The sequence below is a fragment of the Sus scrofa genome, chromosome 3 (genome assembly GCF_054392235.1).
Source record: "Sus scrofa isolate SSC_HxYL_T2T_F1_AM1 chromosome 3, Sscrofa_HxYL_maternal_Yorkshire_Landrace_v2.0, whole genome shotgun sequence".
Classification (NCBI taxonomy): domain Eukaryota; kingdom Metazoa; phylum Chordata; class Mammalia; order Artiodactyla; family Suidae; genus Sus; species Sus scrofa.
The window spans coordinates 81,080,913-81,101,172 of NC_139385.1; the positions used below are offsets into that span (position 1 = coordinate 81,080,913).

The 20,260-nt window shown below is 48.0% G+C and overlaps 1 protein-coding gene across 8 annotated transcripts in view; it reads right to left on the reverse strand.

The window, feature by feature from the left end:
* Window positions 1-7,701: 7,701 nt before the first annotated feature.
* The window catches only part of TET3 (tet methylcytosine dioxygenase 3), a 103,189-nt gene continuing 90,630 nt past the window's right edge, over window positions 7,702-20,260 (reverse strand). For all 8 annotated transcript variants that reach the window (XM_085018898.1, XM_085018893.1, XM_085018895.1 and 5 more), the window contains 3 exons: window positions 19,684-19,821; window positions 16,183-16,519; window positions 7,702-15,585 (listed from right to left, as the gene is read on the reverse strand). In XM_085018898.1, coding sequence (XP_084875024.1) covers window positions 13,796-15,585; window positions 16,183-16,519; window positions 19,684-19,821 — 2,265 coding nt within the window. In that variant the 3' untranslated portion in view covers window positions 7,702-13,795. The remainder of the gene's footprint in view (window positions 15,586-16,182; window positions 16,520-19,683; window positions 19,822-20,260) is intronic.

The following is a 20,260-nucleotide window of genomic DNA, read 5'->3' on the forward strand; positions in this document are numbered from 1 at the left end:
CCCACCCCCACCCCCGCCCTTCTTCCTTTGATTATAAAACTGTAGGCCACTAAGTTCTTGGGGCAGGGCACTCCCTTGCCTGCCCGCTTGTATTCCTCACACGTCCTATCCTTACCTGTCACGGAATTCTTTCTGCTCCAAGACAGAAGATCCTCCCCTTCTCTAAGTCCCGAGGCGCGTTCTGCCCGTTTCAGTCCCGCGGGTCTCAGGGATGGCGCATCCTGGCAGGAACCCAGAGGTCCAGGAGGCCCTCTTATGCGAGAGGGCAGTTCTATTGCGTTGCAGTGTGTTAAGGATCCGGCATAGTCACTAGCAGCTCGGGTTCGATCCCTGGCCTGGGAATGCTTTCAACATAAAAGATAGCTTATAGCTGCCCAACTACGTCTAGCTGCCCACGAGTGGGTCTTCCTACGGGCACATCAAGCCTAGACTGTACCCTCCAACATCCTCACCCTCTTTCTGGCAGAAGTGGACCAAACACATTGAATCCATGTAGCAAAATAAAGATTAAGCCAAAGCCAAGCATGGAATTGAGTGCCATTGACTGAGAATTAACTTCAGAGATAATGCATGTCAATAAACTGAAATGTTATGGTTAAAAATTTGACTAAAACTTAAAACTATATCATATGGTGCAGAGAGAGTACCTCAGAAGGGCCTACATTGTTCCTGCGGTCCTTATCTTGTATATTTGAGGAATGAAACAAATGTTTATGTTCACATCATGATATTGTGTCACTGATGTCATAACTTTAATTCAAGGAGATTTTTCGGTACAATTTTCTAGAATAAATTTTGTTCCCAGGATTCAGAGCTTTGAATAGAAATTTTTGTTTGTTTGTTTGTTTGTTTATTTTAGGGCAGCACCCACAACATATGGAGGTTCCCAGGTGAGGGGTAGAATCGGAGCTGTAGCTGCCAGCCTATGCCACAGCCACAGCAACACCAGATCCAAATCGGGTCTGTGACCTACACCACAGCTCACGGCAATGCCAGATCCTTAACTCACTGAGTGGGGCCAGGGATTGAACCTGCGTCCTCATGGATACTAGTCGGGTCAGTTACCATGGAGCCGCAACGAGCCACAACAGGAACTCCTAGCTAGAATGGAAATTTTTTAAAACCCTTTGTTTTTGCTAAGGAGTAGTTGGATGGCTATAAACTATCTTTTACTTGTTTAAATTTTAACTTCCTCAAAAAGCCAGAAGAAGGACCAAAAATTAATCAAAGAAAGGACAAGGAAGGAAATGATAAGCATAAAGTATAAATTAATGAGGTAAGAAACAAAAGAGTGGAAATAATAAACACAGCACTGATTCTTTTGGAAAAAAATTAACAAGATCAACAAACCAGTAACTAAACTTAGTAAGAAAAAAGGAAGAAAGCACAAAAATACAAAATAAGAAAGGGCACAGGGAAATAACCATTGGAACAGAGGAAATTTAAAAATATATGACAACATATATTTGTACAATTTTGTACAATTTTATGCAAATTAATTTTTTAGGGGGAGGTGTTTAGGGCCACTCCTGCGGGACATGGAAGCTCCCAGGCTAGGGGTCGACACAGAGCTGCAGCTGCTGACCTATGCCACAGCCACAGCAAGACCAGATCCAAGCTGTGTCTGGGACCTACACCACAGCTCATGGTGATGACGGATCCTTAATCCACTGAGTGAGGCCAGGGATTGAACCCTCGTCCTCATGGATCCCAGTCAGGTTTGTTACTGCTGAGCCACACAGGCACTCCAATTTTATGCAAATAAATTTGAAACCACATTTAAAATGAATAATTTCAGAGGAAAATGCAATTTACCAAAATTGACCCCTGTGGAGAGAGAAAACATTGAGACCAATCTCCCTAAAATAATAGAGAAATTTATCAAATAAATACGCCGTACACGGGGGAATTCTATCAAAACTTTAACCACCAGATAACTCCAATACTACACAAGTTGTTCCAGGGACTAAAAAAATGAAAGAAGATAGCTAAATCCTTTTGTAAAACAAATATAAAATTAAACTGTAAATCAATTTCCCTTAATAATTAAATCAAATATAGCATTCCTAACCTAATAGCCCCTTAGGGAAATAAATCTTCATGACCAAGTGGGTCAAGAAAAAAAAAAGGCAGAGATAGTTCATATTTGGAAATCTATTTGGAAATTAATTAGTATAATTTACCATATATTCTCCAGGCATGCTGAAAAGGCTTTTTGACAAAATGTAGGTATTCCTGATCAAAACACCAATAAAATTGTAATTGGTTGATATTTCTAACCATGACAGTAATACACATTTATATAAATTCTTTTTTTTTTTTTTTTCCATTTTAGGGCCTCACCCGTGGCCTATGGACGTTTCTAGGCTAGGGGTCAGTTGGAACTGCCGCTGCCAACCTATGCCACAGCCACAGCAACTTGGGATCCAAACTGCATCTGCGACCTACACTGCAGCTGGAAGCAATGCCAGATCCTTGAGAGTGAGGCCAGGATTGAACCCACGTCATCATAGACATTAGTCAGGTTCTTAACTTGCTGAGCCACAATGGGAACTCCAATCTCCATTACTATTTAGCATCGTATTAGAATTATTATCCAATGCAATTAGACAAGGGAGCAATTAGAGCATAAAAACTGGAAAAGGAGGAGTTCCTGTTGTGGCGCAGTGGAAATGAACCCCGACTAGTAACCATGAGGTTGCAGGTTAGATCCGTAGCCTTGCTCAGTGGGTTAAGGATCTGGCGTTGCTGTAAGCTGTGGTGTAGGTCACAGACGAGGCTTGGATCCTGCTTTGCTGTGGCTGTGGCGTAGGCTGGCGGCTGTAGTTCCGATTAGACCCCTAGCCTGGGAACCTCCATATGCCACCGGTGAGGCCCTAAAAACAAGCAAAAAAAATAAATAAATAAAAATTAAGAAGAAGAAAAAAAAAAAGAAAAAGGAGAGGTAAAATTATTTCTATATGCATATGACATAGCATATCTAGAAATCTCTAAGTAAGTTAAAGCTAACTCAAATGATAAAAGAATTCAACAAACTAGCAATGTTCAAAATTAACATATAAAAACCGATAGCCTTCTCATATAAAAACAATAGCCAGTTAGAAGATAAAATGAATGAGAAAGCCCCACTTACAATGCAAGATGGAAAGATAATATATTTAGGAATAAACAAGAAAAGTGCAAATCCCATATGAGGAAAATTTCAAGACATTCTAAAAGACAGAATAGACTTGTCTATTCTGTAATCTCATTCTTGGATAGAAGGACTCAACAGCATAAAAAAATGTCATTCTAAATTCATTTAAATGTAAGGTCAGTCAAATAAATGTATCAACAAGTTTTTTTTCCTAGTGCTAGACAAGTTCATTCTGAAGTTTATGTAGAAAAATAAGCAGGCAAGTTCATTCTGAAGTTTATGTAGAAAAATAAGCAGGCAAGTTTTTTTTCCTAGTGCTAGACAAGTTCATTCTGAAGTTTATGTAGAAAAATAAGCAGGAAACACCTAGATATAGAGCAATTAGGGAACACTGGCACTACTAGAAGTTAATTCATTCCCACTGCACCACAACCGGAACTCCCTGGGTACATTGGCTCTTAAAGTGCCGAAGAAGCAGGGGTATATTTGGATTGGGCACAGGCTGGTGTCAGACACACCTGGTTTGAGTCTGGGTTCTGCCTCTTCCTAGCTGATGGTCTTGGGCAAGTCACTTAATCTATCTGAAAGTTTTCTCTCTCTCTTTTTTTTTTTTTTTCTTTTTTGGCCACCCCAAGGCGTTTGGAAGTTCCTGGGTAAGGGGTCGAATCAGATTCACATCTCATGGCCTGTGCCCCAGCCACAGCCACAGCCACGTGGGATCTGAGCCACATCTATGACCTACACTGCAGCTCACAGCAACACCGGATCCTTAACTCACTGAGAAGGCCGGGGATTGAATCCGCATCCTCATGGACACTAATCGGGTTCTTAACCCACTGAGCCATAACAGTTAACTCCATGGTGTCTTCTACGTGTGGTCCTCTTGCATCTTCGGTAACGTCCTTGTGTTTTTGATAGGGATGTGTGCTAAGTTACATGTGTTGAATGTATTTCAGCTGATCCACTGCTCCCCGAGGGTATTACTTCATTTCTTCTTACAGGATGGTGAGCGCTTGTTATTTTCAGAGTACAATGGGAGACCTCAAATGACTAACAGCTCTCCTACATTAAGAAGCCTACAAGAGCCTCACCAGAGGAACTTGTGATGAGGTTGTTGAGCAAGTTTGCATAGTTATGTAGGGTAAAACAATACTGACAAAATTAAGGTCCAACATTGGCAGGGAGCAGCGGTTGAACGGTCAGTTTCGGATAGTTAAGTTTCGAGTGCCATGAGGAGAATTAAAACCCAAGATGAATTGCAAAAAGGCTGGTCCTGGGGAGCCTGACTTGGCAGTTTACATACGAGGTCACTATGTGGTCCATGACTTAGTCTTGGACTCTTTAGCGACTTAAAGCTCTCTCATGCCAAGAGTAAAAACGATAGCTTCTGTTACCTGCTACATCTCAAATGCCTGGTACTTTTACTCCTGTAGTGTGTTTTTCTGACCCTCCTATCAGTCTTACGCGCTGTGATTAGTCTGTTTTATAGACAAAGAAAATGACATAGGGAGATGAAACAGCTCATCACACATTGCAAAATTTGGAAGCAAGGGAGCCGTATTTTTCCACAGAGCGACACAGCCTTTTAGCATGACTCAGCTGCTTAAAAAGCTAGTAAACTTTGGTGTGTGTTAATAAAAGTGGCATGTCCAGATCCTGGAACTTCTTGGTGCCTCTGTGCTAGGTTTAGGCCAGCCAGATCCACCTCTGGAAGAGTGTTCATTTCTAGAGATCTCACTATAAAGAAGGATGCTCTTGGGGACAGGTGGGGGGTAGGATAGGGTCTTGAGCTAAGTCACAAGAAGGTTCAGGGTATTAAGTATGCAGTCATGTGGCTCAGAGGTTTAACTGAGATGCTTCTTAGTGTAGAAAGAAATTCAGTGGCAACTAGATGGAGGCAGATTTAGATTAGTTCAATTTATAACTGCAACAAGTTGGGATCCTGGAGTTCACTAATGATATGTGGATGATTAAAGCTTCTAAATCCACAAAATGAAATACTAGGCAACTCTTTTATTTATTTATTTTGGCCATAGCATGCAGCAGCTTGACGTGGGATCTCAGTTCCCAGAACAGGGACTGAGCCTGGGCTGCTGCAGTGAAAGCAATGAATTCTAATCACCAGACCACCAAGGTACTCCCTAGGCAACTCTTAAAAAAGACGTACAGTTGATTCTTGAACAACATGGGTTTGAACTGTTTTTGCAATAGTAAATACCGCAGTACTATAGGATCTAAGTTGGTCAAATCAGTGGATATGAAAACTTAAGACTCCGAGGAACTGCAGACACAGAAGGTGGATGATTAAATAATGGGTCTTTGATTGTGCAGAGGGTTGGCACCCCTAACCCCTGTGTTGTTTGAAAGTCAACTATGGTTCTGTTTTTCTTTTTTTTTTAGGGCCTCACCATCGGCATATGGAAGTCCCCAGGCTAGGGCTTGAATCGGAGCTACAGCTACTGGCCTACACTACAGCCATGGCAACATGGGATCCAAGCCACATCTGCAAACTACCTCACAGCTCAGGGCAACACCGGATCCCTGACCCACTGAGCAAGGCCAGGGATTGAACCTGTGTCCTCATGGATACTAGTCTGATTCGTTTCTGCTGTTCCACAATGGGAACTCCTTGGGTCTGTATTTAATATTTGAAAATATGTTAAGTGAAAAAGGTTACAACATAGTCTTATTGTTTTATCCCGTTAAAAAAATATATATACACACGTGGTTATATTTACATACACAGGAAATGTTTGTGGCCAATATGTGGTTCTCTTGCAGTGGAATTTCAAAGTGATAATTTTTTTAAGCTCTTGTCTTCTAATTTTTCTCTACTTGTGTGGAATGTGTATAAGAAGAGATGAAAGCATATTTATAGTCACCCAGTAGTGCATCAGCTCCTGCTGAAGCAGGAATCCCCCAGCCCTTACCTCAGGCCCTGGGAATAGGGCCAACAGACAACATTAGGGCTCTTTCAACTCAAAGATGTCAAGTGGAAAGAAGCAGGTTACCAAACACAGTGTGACCCCACTTCCATAAAACACAGGAGTGCCTACGAGGGTCCCCAGTAGCCCCATGTGCCCAGACATTTCCAGAGGGTTCCTCTGCAATTGAAACAAAACAGAGGAGTTCCCATCATGGCTCAGAGGAAATGAATTTGACCAGCAGCTATGAGAATACAGGTTCGATGCCTGGCCTCACTCAGTGGGTTAAGGATCCGGTGTTGTTGTGAGCTGTGGTGTAGGCCAGCAGCTACAGCTCCAATTCAACCCCTAGCCTGGGAATCTCCACATGCTGTAGGGTGCAGCCCTAAAAAGACAAAAGACAAAAGACAAAAAAAAAAAAAAAAAAAAAAAAAAAAAAAAAAAAAAAGAATGAAAACAGAGATGAAAAGCCCCAGGCATGTCATCTGGTACCCTTGTTAAGATCATGGGTTTTTTTTCAGGCAGATACCCTCAGAGGGGCGCTTTCCTGTCCAGTGACCTAACACGGAGTGTTTTGACATCAACTGGACAGAATGCTGGTCTTTATGGACTGCGGGCTTGATTGGTCCCTCGGAGAGGCTGAATCCATTTGTCAGATGCTTCAAGCGGGAGGGACAGCTTCTCCTCCCATTCACCTTTCTCTCTTGTCCCTTCCGCAATTCCTGCTTGAGATCAGCCACCAACAGGATTGGCAACTTGAATGAGAAAAGGTAGCTCCAGGCATGGGCCTTATGGGACAGTTCATCTCCCCAAGGACAGCAGAATCCAGGGTCCCCTATTTGGTCCTCCCTCCTGATTGTTCAGGCCATGAGTTCACTGGAGGGGCACTCGGAGATCCTTAGCAAATAACATTAGAGGTGAATAATTTTAACTGGGGGGAGGGGGGAGTCTCCACACTGATTGAAAAAAGAGGACAGGAAGATAAAAGGGGAAAAAAGAAAGGAGAAATACAGATGGGTAAAAGACCACCCCTATTTCTTTCCCTTAGAGCTAGCTTTAACAATGGCCAGCCTTCAAACATTACTTTATGCAGGAAGTGGAAGGGGACAAGGACAGGCTCTATTAGCCGTATTAATGATGGCTTCATTTCGTGCACCTGCTATCTAAGTGGGGGAGGGTGGAATCACAGGGAAACTTTTTTTTTTTTTTTTTTAAATTTTATGGCTGCAACCTCGGCACATGAAAGTTCCCAGGCCAGAGATTAAATCTGAGCTGCTGCAATGACCCAGGCCGCTGCAGTCGAATTCTTTTTTTTTTTTTTCTTTTTTTGCTTTGTCTTTTCTAGGGCCGCTCTCGACGGCATTTGGAAGTTCCCAGGCTAGGGGTCGAATTGGAGCTGTCGCCACCGGCCTACGCCAGAGACACAGCAACGCAGGATCCGAGCCGCATCTGCGACCCACACCACAGCTCACGGCAACGCCGGATCCTTAACCCACTGAGCAAGGCCAGGGATGGAACCCGCAACCTCATGGTTCCTAGTCAGATTCGTTAACCACTGCGCCACAATGGGAACTCCTAGGGAAACTTAACCACCACAATCTGGGCCTGGCTCAATGAGAGGAAAAAAGAATTCACACTGAATTTGAGTGCAAAAAATAAATATAAAATTTATTAAAACACCCACAATATTTTAAAGATACCAGGAGTAATACAGTTCACAAACCCAGCTGTTTGTGTAAATTATAATAAAATACAAATCAAAAAGGATACATACTTGCAATTTCTAGGCACCCTAAATTAAATTTGCTGAAACACTGGGGGAGAAGGGAGGGTAAGGAGGGTCGCTCAGGAGGCAAACCGATAAAGTGGGAAGAAAAAATATTAACAAAAAAGTAAAAATTATACAAAATAAAATTATCAGCATAAATTTACTGTACTAAGAATATCTACAGTTTAATAATACACATCCTATTGCCTTGAGACATTGCAAAAATCTACCATTCATCCATCAACCCCAGATAAACTTCATTTCAAGTAGCCACAGTTACAAAGTCAAGACGGAATATTCAAGTATGGTTGTTAAGTTCACCTCCATTGGAAGCCAAGTAACCAAACAGGAATTCAAAGAGAGAAGAAATAAAACACATCAAAAAGCTACAGGGGTTCTAGATTAAGTCTAACGCATGAATATGCCACAATATGACCTGCCCTTGTTTCTTTTTTTAATCAGAATGCGTGAAAAAGAAATTACCTCACTCCTGTTTTTCTCCTCCTTTTTCCCCTCAAAAGAAAAAACAACATACTGGAACCAAGACAATTTGGATGTTCAGATGAGCCAAATAGTAGTTTTAAATCCTCATGGGAATAATGATGAGTTATCCCTGAATGACAGGTAGTCAAAACGAGAAAAGAGAGCAAAGAGTACCACTACGAAACGCATCCCTGATATCAGAACAGAAGCAAACGAGGAAGTCGGCCAGTTCTCACTGATTCTTGGGCAAAAAGCAACTTCAGACCTTGCATTTCTGTGCTGCAGTCTCTGCTCAGGGAAGAAGCCTATTGCTTTGCTCTTGTGGGTGGCTCTGCGGGAGGAAGGGCTGGGGGCGCCAAGACAGGGGCCTCACACGTGGAAATAGCTCTCCCCGCACGTGTGGGGGTGGGACCGTACAACCTGTGCTGGGGGTACGCACCTCAAAAGATGTTCGTTTTGGTCCAGGGTATGCTGAAGTTGGCCATGTACTACAGCAGATGCAGCTGGCTGATAAAACTAGGTTTTGAAGGCGTCATTTCGAATGACAGCAACAATGACTGAAAAAAAGCTCAATGAGATGGGCATAGGAAATTCACATTTTATTCCAAAGCAAAACTTAAAAAAAAGGAAACAAAATAAAGTCAACCACAGTCCTTCCTTTAGGCGTTCTGCCATTTTAACTGAAGAATGAAAAAATAAAATGACCCTGGATGCTTCAAGGTCAAGCACATCATCAAGAGGATAACCTGTCGCTATCCGACCGTCATGGAATCTACTTTACCAAAGTTGTCACGATGTCCTGTTTTTGAGGTATTTAAAAAAATTACTGTGACAGTGGATGACACAAAATGGAGCTTCCTGTTGAGTTTTTACAACATCAACTTCTGTGGACCCGAGAAGAAATTTAGAATAGCACCAACTAAAAACAGCCTCAGCGGCACCGAGCAAGCAAAGAACGCTCCTTCCTTTAGTTTGAACGTGAGGGGTTACCAACGAGAGGCAGAAGCAATGCTGGGGCAAAGGCTGCGAGGAGCAAACGAATGAGCCCCCTGCCCACCACGGTCCTGGCCAGTGCTGGGGGAGGAAGGAGGGCCATCTGGTCCACCTCGGCAGGCAGAGCACCTCTGGGATTTTCAGAGACTTCTACTTGGCACCCTGGACAGGGGGGTGGGAGGAATGTGTGTTGACTATGAGAACGCCTGCCACATTCGGAGTACCTGACTCCCCTTCCTCAAAAACAAAACAAAACAAACCAAACAAAAAGGCCTTCACGCTTCCTTTCTCATTAGGCCTGAGCGGCCAGATGTCAAGCCACAGCGCCTTCCACCTGCAGGCCAGGCAGGCCTACCCACCCCACCCCCACGATAACAGGGGGCTGGCTGCCTCCAAGTCTTGCCTTTCTGTCTGGCCAGCAAAAGAAGAAAACAAAACAGAAAAACTGCCCGGAGCAGGTTCTAGCACGTAAACAGAGGTCTAAGGAGACAGCACCAAAAAAGGGGGGAGGGGGGAGGGGAAGCCAAGAGAGACTGGAGCCCACCTTATTTTTGGTTGGTTGTGGTTTCAGAACCTTGATAGCACCTCAGCAGGACAGGATCAGGGACAGTCACATTAAAACACCATAGCACCATTTTATTTAGACTATTTCAATTCATAAAAATGCTTCCCAGTCCATAAAACACACTTCAGTAACAAAAGGAAAGAGAGGTTGGTTGAGGCACGTTGGGGCTATCGTTTCAATTCTGCGCAGCACTACCCTGGTGTGAGATCTGGCGGTGTTTTACTTCCTGAAGCCTGGCGGGCACCTCTCAATGGAATCAGGTTACCGTCTGCTCGCCGCTGTCACCGTCCTCACACACCCACTGCTGTGTGGTACAAAGCAGCCGGGACTGGCTGCTTCTTTCCCTGCCTTAGCACTCTCTAAGTCCCTTGCTCTGCAAACTACTGTTTCCAAAAGAGGCTGGTGGAAGGACCAAGAGGGGGTGGGTAGGACCTTTCCCTGCACGCCTGTCATCTCAGAGAGAAGGCAAAGCAGTCCCCACGAAGCCGGAGTGTGGGAAACCCAGGCCCTGCCAAAAAACACACCAAACGATGACAAAAACAAAAACACCTCAAAATCCATGAAACACACCTTGGTCAAGATTTCTGATGGTTAGATAACGGTTTCTTGAGCTAGCACCAGTTATTAGGCGAGAACCTGCCGAAAAGCGATTTTGATTTGAAAAACCTCTCAGCACAAAACTTCGCAAGTACTTTCCTTGCACGCAAAAGGCAGGGACGACAGAACAAAACGAAAGAAGAACCAAATGTCTGCGCTGCATGTGAATGGCGGCCGTGGACAGGGCGCGCTGGGGAGATGACGCTAAGACTCCATCACTTCCGCTGCTCTACTATCATTCTTACAACTTGGTCATGCCGTTCGTTAGGTTCTTTAGTTGCAATGGCTTTATTTTTCTTCTCATGATAAAAATGTCTGTTAATCATCTTTAGGACTTAAAAAATGATAGTGCCAGTAAAAAATAAAAATTTGATTTTTCTCTTTAAGAAACCTTCAGCAGCAAGGGGCGGGGGATAAAGAGCTGTGCATAGTTATTTTTTAAACATACGTCTAAAGCATGCTAATTTAATGACTGAGATTTGAGGTAGGTTATACATGTAGTGTGTACAAATCAGCATGGGCTTGAGCATGGCAACAGCACCACCCAATTTCTGCAACACCGTTCGGAAGGGCACGGGAACGTCCAATGGAGACTGCCTCTTGACTCACTTCTCAGCAGCCTATTTGCTAATCTAGAAATTTAGGAACCACAGGCTGTGTGGGCCGGGGTGGGGGACAGACATCACATGCTTTTAGCTTGTATGGGTTTCTCCTTTCATCTAATGGCTTTGCTACCAAAGGGTGATGAGGGGGAAGAGTCTATTTAACACACACCAGGGAGATTCATACATGCCACGTATCAGAAGCACCTGGGTTACACTCGGGACCTTCCAAACCGACAGCCAACCTGGGGCTCTCCCGGGTCACACAGACGGTCACATTCGCCAAACGTTTTGTAAAATATTGTATTTCTTGCTTAAGATAATTTAAAATGAAGTTTTCAAGGCACCCCCGCATCTACCTAAGCACGGAGTCAAATAAGACCTGCATAAAAGTACTGATGCGATAAGCAAAATAGCATTTAAAGGACCCAACTTTTCCTCAAAACTAGAAAATCAGCATGCTCATCAAAGACTCTGCTTCCTTTAGCTTGTCAAACTGAAGGTCAGAGGTTTTCCTATAAATCTGAGTTCTGAATAATTCGAAATCCTGATAAGCTCTTGGGTATTTATTTCAAAAGCAATAATATTTCATTTTTGTCCTGTAAAATAAATGCAACTTTACAGAATATGGTAAAAGTGAAGGATAGACAAAGCACGTTAAATAGTCAGCTACTATTTACAATTTCTCCCACAATTACATGTTAAAACATACTTTTATTTTTCAAGTTGCTGTTTAAATCTAGGCAAAAGTGCTTAAAAATTTTTCACTATTTACAGTTAAAACCAGACCACATAAATGCTCAGGACATCTCACAGCGACTCTGCGCCAGTGCTTCTGGAACAGCTACAGTAAACACCCAGCGGGTCGGTTCTCAGCTCTTAAACAAGGCACCTGGAAGCTCAGGAACTTGCCTTTAGCATCGTCATTTGATTGTTAAACTCATTTTATGAAGACCCACCTCTGAATAAAACTGCTCAATAAATATCTGATGTTTATATCAGGGCTTGGCTGTCATTCCCCGTGTGGCCACATGCCCCTCTGCATCCTTACGAAGCCTCCCGGTCACCACACACTCATCCACCTGGGTAGCGTGCTATAACTTCTGCTAAAACCACTGGAAAAACAAACACTCCAAGAAGTCTGACTTGCTGTCGACGCACGTTGCTTCCACCTGCAGGCCCCAACCTCTCTCAACAACGTCGGAAAAAGTAAGCACCACATTCTCATTCCGAAGAACTGAACGAATGAATGCACCAGAATTTTAGAAACGGGCCGGTTCAGGGGGGGTGGAGAGGGGAGGAAGGAAAGGAGAAAATGACCGAATAGAGAAATGGCACCAAGTAGGGAGGAACAAAATCATAGCTACCTGCTGAAAATGCTTGACTCTTGCATCTTAAAACTGTGAAGTGTTAGCCCACTCCCCAAATGCTGGCGCGGAGGGGGTGGGCTCAGGGGTGAGGCATGCACCATTGTCCAATGTTAACTCCAGGGAAGAGGAGATGTGTTACTGCTGTTGCACCGCTGTGCGGAGCTCCTGTGGGGCGCGGCCGCCCGCATCAAGGAGGTCCCAGCACAACACTACAGCACCAGGCCCTGCGCAGCGCAGCGCTGCACACAGCACCACAGGCTTTTCACAGCTTGGGTTCGACTTCTTGTTTTTAAAGATACAGTAGCCCTTTTCGGTATCAGCATAGACTTTGGGGCATTAAAAAAACGAAAACAAAAACAAAAAACTGCCAGTAAGACAAATTCCTTCAGCCAGTACTCATTGGCTGGTCAGCTTGGTGGAAAAGGCTCCTGAGAACCTCTCGATTCCAGCTCCGTCCCGAGGTGCTGCTGAGGGGACCACGATACCACGTGACTTGAGAGATAACGGACAGAGAGGATTCAGTGTGGAGACTAGCAAGCTTGAAGCTGTCTACTTCCAACCTGGTTGGGGTGGGGGGCGGAATCTACGCCCGCATCTCAGGTGCCTGGCCTGGGGTGCACCTGCCCCATCCCCGGCTCCAACGCTGGGGACTGGAAAAGGGTCCCCAGATGTTTTTCTACAGATTCTTCCATCCTACCGGAGAGGACAGAAGCTGTCCTGAGGGCTCCCCCACCCGCCGGAGGGAAGGCATGTCTATCAGGAGGGATGCAGTGGGTGGCTACAACCTGCACTTGGCTCATGAGGGGCAGATGGCTAGAGAACCTCGTCAGCTCCCAAGAGGGCCAGGCTCACCGGGCCCAGCGCAACTGGGCAGGAATGAGTGCTTCTGGCCTTTCCTGCCGATCCTTTACCATTACAATTGTCACTTTAAAAAAATCCAATAAATACACATTTTAAATGGAATTTAAAACTACTCCTTTGTGAAAGGACACTATAAACTTTCTTTCCATTATTGTGATATACAAGGATAGAGTTTTAAAAACAAGAGAAAATAAAAGCCCCCCAAACAAGGGGGGAAAAAAGCCAACGTGGAGATATAAATATTAAGATCACGAAAAAATCACCCGACAGCCGTAGTTTCTTCTTCAAAGTGCTGGGGAAGTGGGGGGAAGGAGGGGCGGGTCAGTTTTGAGGTTTGGACCATAAATACATATATATGCGTATCTATATATGTATATATAGATAAAAAGACTTCTGCACCCCCAACCCGCCCCCAGGTGTGAGGGCAAAAGCACCACAGAGGCAGCTCGGGCCGGGCCCGACGCTGAGGTACGCTGGCTCCCTGGCACCCTGGCTCCTAGATCCAGCGGCTGTAGGGGCCGGTGACCTTCGTGTAGGCATAGGACGACACGGTGACCGCCGAGTCTGTGGGCATGGCCAGCGCCTGCCGGGTGGGGACGAGCCCCTTCTTCTCCTTATGCTGGGGCTCGGTGACCATGGCACCCCCCCACTTGCGCTTCTTCCCATAGAGCTTGGCCTCCTGCTGGCCCAGGCCCAGCCGGGCGGCCTCCTCCTGCCGCGCCCGCGCCCTCTCCGCCAGCTGCTTCATCTTGGCCTCCCAGAGGGCCAGCCCGTGATTGGGCTGGTTGAGGTTCTTGTGCTGGTAGAAGACCAGCGAGATGCGGGTGGGGTGGCAGCGGTTGGGCTTCTTGAGGGGCGTGGTGGCGTGCAGCTCCCGCCGGGCACACTCGATGAGGATGGAGCCGTGAGCGGGCGCCACGGCCACGCCACCAATGTTCTCGTCCAGGAAGTTGTGTTCGCTGTCGGACCACAGCTCTTCCTCCTCCTCGACAGCACCGCCACCGCCCTTCTCCTCCTTCACCGTCCCCTGGCTCGAGGGCTCCTCGGCCGTCCCCTCCTCCAGGCTGAAGGGATCCCACAGCTTCTCCTCAGACTTCAGGGCCCCAAACAGCTTGTCACTGGGGCCCAGGGGCATGCCGAAGGACTGCCAGGCTTTGTCCAGCTGGCTCGCCCCTGGGGTTGGAATCCTTCCCCCCTCCCCTTTCAGGGGGCTCCACAGCTTGTCTTGGAATCCGGGACCACCCTTCAGGGCTGAGGTGAGATCGCCCGCCCCCACCCCCCATGACTTCTCAGTCAGGCTGGGCCCAGACAAGGCCGTGGGGGTGTTTCCAAACTTGCAGGGGCTCCATGGTTTGCTTCGTAGCCGTCCTCCAGGCTGGGGGGCTGGCTGCTGTCCCTCACTGGGGAACAGGCCCCACTGATGTTGGCCATCCGCGAAGCGGGAAGGGGTCAGGCAGGCAGCCCCCAAGGAACTGAGCTTATCAGGGACAAGGGCCGGGCTCTCTGCAGGAGGGAACACACCCCAGCTGCCACCCACACTGGTAGTCCTCTTGGGGGACATGCTTGGGCCTCCTGAGTACTGTCCCCATAGGTGATTGGGTCCCCCGTTCTGAGATGCCTCAGGCAGAGGCGTTTTGCCTATCTTGCCAGGCTCTCTGGATACAGATTCGACATGGACCAGTGGATCCACTGGCTCTTGCTTGATGGATCTGTTGTAGCAATTGGAGCTCTGTGCAAAGGGAGAGGGGTCCCTGGACACTGGGTGAATCTGGGGGGCCTTGGGAAGCAGATACTCCTTTGGGCCTGGATAAGCAGGCTGCTGGTGGTGAGGACTGGGGTGGTGGGTGTCTGTAGGAACAGCCTGGCCGGGCAGCTCGGCAAACTCAGCACCACCGTAGGCCGGGCTCAGGCTGTTGTGCAGAGCGTGGAGGTCTGGCTTCTTCTCAAAATTGCTGCTGCTGCCACTGTGCCCCCAGGCGCTAGGACCCAGGAACTGAGAGGGGAAGACGGGGTTACTGGATGGAAAGCTGTAGTAGCTGAACGACGGAAGAGCGTACTTGGAGTGGAAGCCGTTGACGGAGGCCAGGCCAGGCTGTGCATAGTAGGAGTGGTAGGAGTACACGCTGTTCACGCTGTAGGGGTCGGAGGGCCGGCAGTTGCCCAGCACCGAGTAGCTCTCCACCACCGCGTTGCCACTGTATTTGAAGGAGCTAAAGTGGTTCTGCGGCTCCACCTTGAGGGAGGGCTTCAGGTTCTGCTGGGACAATCCAGCCTTCAGAGACAGGCCTGCAAACGGGAGGCAGATGGAGAAGGAGCACAGGGAACCAGAGGGAAGGCCCCACAGGAGGGCTGCGATGAAGTTCCCCGAAGGTTTCCTCTGCAGGGCAGGCAAGATGAGCGAGGCTGGACCTGCACAGCCCACTGAAGCCCTGGGAGGAGTGGTCGGGAGAGCCCCCCACCGCATCATCCCCCCATGCCCGCCCCACCCGCCAACTCCACACATCCCCACTGAGGCCCCCTCGTGCCAGCCCCTGCAGAGACATGGGCCGCCCCACACGGTAAATCCTGCTGCCTCGCTGCAGACTCTCAGCCAGTGGGGCAGGCAAGCCGGGGACACCCAGCTGCCCTCTGGGAAGACAGCAAGGCCCCCACGCACTTGGCTCCCAGGTGCCACCTATCAGGTCTGGGGTCCTGAAGCTGTCAGGGCGATGGCACTGACTGACAAACTTGAGATAACACAAGGTCCAGACGGCTGCCATAGACCCCAGTGCTCTTCTGTTTGGATTTCTATCTCAGGGCAGGAAGAGGGGTAGTGAGGGGGCTGTCTGGGCCCCCCACCCAAGAGCGCCTGTGCCACCCCCGCTGGGCACCCCTCCCACACACCTGGGGTAGTGGAGATGCCGGCCATCTCCAGGGCCTCCTGCTTGATCTTCTCAGGAGTGCTCAGCTTCTCCTTCTGAATCTTCTTCTTCTCGGCTGCTGCCTTCCTGGCTTCCAGCTGCCGCTGGCGGCAGGACTTGGCAGGCTCAGGCAGGCGCCGGACCTCACGGGGGAAGGCGGTGAGCACCTGGATGGCCCCGCTGCCCACCTTGGCGTTCTGGTTCTCCTCACTGCCAAACTCATCCGTGTTGGCCATCTTGTACAGGGGGAGCACGTGCAGCTGCTCGTCCTCGGGGATCTTGCCCACGCAGCGATTGTCTTCCTTGGTCAGGGTGCAGACCTGCCCCAAGCAGAGAGAGAAGGGGGACACATGGGGTTGGGGGAGCCGGATGCTGAGAGGGAGGGGCCGCCCCCTTCCGCACACACCCCAGCCATCCACCGTCACTTTCTAGAGTGTCTAAAAAGCGCCCTGTCTTGGTTCATAGAGTGACAGTCTCACCAACATTTAGAGTCTGCTCTACAGCTTTCAAAGCACATCCATTCACTCCAATGAGGCTGAGAGGGGATGAGATGACTAGTCCAGGGTCAAAGAGCCGGAAAGGGGAGAGATGCTCTGCCCTCCACTGCTGTCACTGTCATTACATGTCATCCCCCAGACCTCAGAACTCCACCATCATCTTCCTCACCTTCAACATTCAGCCTGCTTTTGCTCTTAAAACTGAAAACTATATGTGCTGGCTGTAGAAAATTGAGGCCCGCACATAGGACACAAAAATTATCTCCATAATCCCACCAATCAGAAACAACCACTATAAATACTTGGTCCCTTTTTGTTTGTTTGTTTTTTGTCTTTTTAGGGCCACACCCATGGCATACGGAGGTTCCCAGGCTAGGGGTCGAATGGGAGCTGTAGCTGCCGGCCTACACCACAGCTCACGGCCACGCCGGATCCTTACCCCACTGAGCAAAGCCAGGGACTGAACCTGTGTCCTCATGGATGCCAGTCAGATTCGTTTCCGCTGAGCCATGACAGGAACACCCACTTTTTGATAATTAAATAGGATCATATATATTATACATACAGTTTTAGAATAACTTCATTTTTTCTTAATATACTCTATTTTCTTACACATTAAATATTCTTCCCCAATATGATTTACTAATATACCATATTATTCCACTGGATCAATGTGTTAATTTATTTAATCTCTTAGTGCTATTTAAACCTGTGTTCAATTTTTCTCTATCATAAATAATACTTTATCCTTTTCACTGAATTTTCTAAAACACTTAAGTCCTTAGAGTAATCACTGTGGGGCGGAATTGCCATGTACTACCTGCCCCATGGCACTGCTACCAGCGTTCCACTGGCAGAATGAGTTTCAATTTCTCTATACTTTTTTCCTGACACTTTTGCCATTCATTTCTGTAAAACTTTCTACTTTGTTCTGCACAAAATGTATATGTTGCTGGTACGTGTTTTTCTGATGACTAATGAGGTTTGACTTTTTTTTTTTCTCATTTACTTTTTAGTCTTGTATTGACTGTATTTTTAGTTTCTGTATTTCTGACTTTCTGGCATCTGGGGGGAGGGCCTTGATCCTGGAGGGGCCATCCTGCCCTAGGACCAGCTAATTTCTAGAGAGAGCAAATGACCCCCTTCCAGTGTAACTCTGATATGCACGTGAACCAGCCCAGGGTCCCCACCCCCAACCATCTTCATCAAACTCACATATAAGCAAACATTCTCACTGCCCTGAATCACCTCAGGGCCAGGTATGGACAAGTAGGGGCCACTCTGATAGCCCAGAGCCTACAGAAATTATTAGACGGCTTACTGACCCTGCCTTCCCCATCCCTTTCCACAAAATCCCCAGTCAGGCTCCAGGCCCTCCTCTCCCCTCTCTGCCTCCTGGCCAACCCTACTGCTGCCCAGTAAGCTGCCAAACAAGCACTCCAAGGCTATAAGAGTCCTTACCCTGCCTGGGGCCACTGCACAAACCCATGCTGAGCTTGCCTTCCCTGTGGCTTATAGAGGAAGCCTGAAAGCACTGACTGGCACAGCCATACACACAGCCTCAGAACATGCTCAAATAAGTAAATCTAGAGCCACTGACACAGAAAGTTGTCCACCATGTGTTCTTTTTTGGTTTTTTTGGGGTTTTTTTTGCTTTTTAGTGCCACACCTGTGGCATTACTGGAGCTGCAGCTGCAGGCCTACACCCCAGCCTCAGCAACGCCAGATCTGAGCCACGTCTGCGACCTAAACCATAGCTCATGGCAACGCTGGATCCTTAACCCACTGAGAGAGGCCAGGGATCAAACCCGCATCCTCGTGGAGACAATGTCGGGTTCTTAACCTGCTGAGCCACCATGGGAACTCCTCAAAACAGAATTCTTGATTTTCACCCCCAAACTGGTCTTTTCCTGGTCTTCTCCATCTTAGTACATAACACCAACACTCAACCAGCCCACACGCTCAAGCAACTCAGACATCCTATGTCCAGCCCATCAGCAAATACTCTCAAGCTATACCTTCAAAATCAACTAAAGCCTGTCCAATTACTCCCCACTGTCACAGTCACTCCTGCCCCAGCCCTGTCACCTGGGAAACCATCCCAGCCTCCTTCCTGGCCTCCCTGTTCTGATTCTCTCCCCACCTCCCCCCACTGTAACCTCTACCTGCAGGACCAAGAGACTGCTTCTGACTCTCTAAGTCAGATCTTAGCATTCCCAGCCGAAAAGCCCTCCACACCTTCCCCGAGGCCTCTCTCATGCGCCTTGCCGCCTCGCCCCTGCCAGCCCCTCTAATCTCACTCCTGAGCCTCTGCCTGCTTGGCCCTCCCGCCTGGAGCGCGCCACCCCACGGCTTCAGTTCCTTACTTCCTCGTCCCTACTCAGGTGCCCCTCCTCAAAGAGGTCTCTCTCCACAGCCCCTGCTGTCATTTCATCCCTTACCCTACTTCACCTGCCCCTATGCCTGCAGTGCTGCAGGGCGTCTTATCACAGACCCAACAGCAGCTCTCGATCCGTTTTACTCCCCAGCATCTAGAGCAAGACCCGGGGCCCATGCATCCAGAGGCTGTTTGACCAGGTCCTACTGTCTAGCACAGGGAACTATATGCAACATCCTATGAGGAACCACACATTGAAAAGATGTGACAAAGTCTACGTTTAACAGTCACTTTGCTGCACAGCAGAAATCAACACAACACTGTCAACCAACTATTCTTCAATAAAACAAACCACTAAGAGGTTGTTTGGACTTAAATCCAAGTGCTCAGAGAGACCTGGAATCACATTTTAGATAACTGGGGGGCCCAAGAGGTTGCATTCTGCAGCCTCCACCTGAGCCATGGACACAGAGCCAACCCTGTCTCTGCACACTCTGCACTCTGACTTCTCACAAGTGCCTCCAGGTCCCTCCCTGCCTCGAGCCCACCTATCTGCATAGAACAGGGCTGTCTTGCAGGCGGGGCTGTGTCAGATCTCAGGCTTCCTTACCACTGTGCACCCGTTGTAGAGGTTATGCTGGTCCTTGTGGGCGTGGGCACAGAAGTCCATGCAGGCCGTGACCCCTGAGAAGGGCCGCCCCTCCTTCAGCCCCAGACGGCAGTCAATCGCTATTTCCTCATTGGTCACCTGTGTGGATGGCCAAGGAGAGCTGCTCGAGTGACCTAAGGTGAGTAGCCCCGACCGCACAGGGGAGGTCAGCTCTTAGAGGGGGGTGGAGGGGGGGAGCTTAAGGACCACAGCCATCCACCCTGGGCCGAGGGAGGGAGGTTTTGTGGCTGAAGCCCCAGAGCAGTTACTCTCTTCTGGGTCATCTCAAGCTCCCCTCATCTGGTCTGCAGGGTGCAGAGGTAACAAGTGAGAGAAACTCGAACCAGTGCAGAAACCAGACCAGAGGAGGTGAAGGATTATTAGGGAGAAAGACAACACCAGGGGTAGGGGAGAGATGGTCTGGGATGCAGTTAGCTTGGTGTAAACAAGGGCTCTTAACGAAGACCAACAGCACTGCTCTCCCGCTGGCTGGGCTTGTCCCGCGAGGAGCCCCCTCTCCCTTTCCCCACTTCAGGGA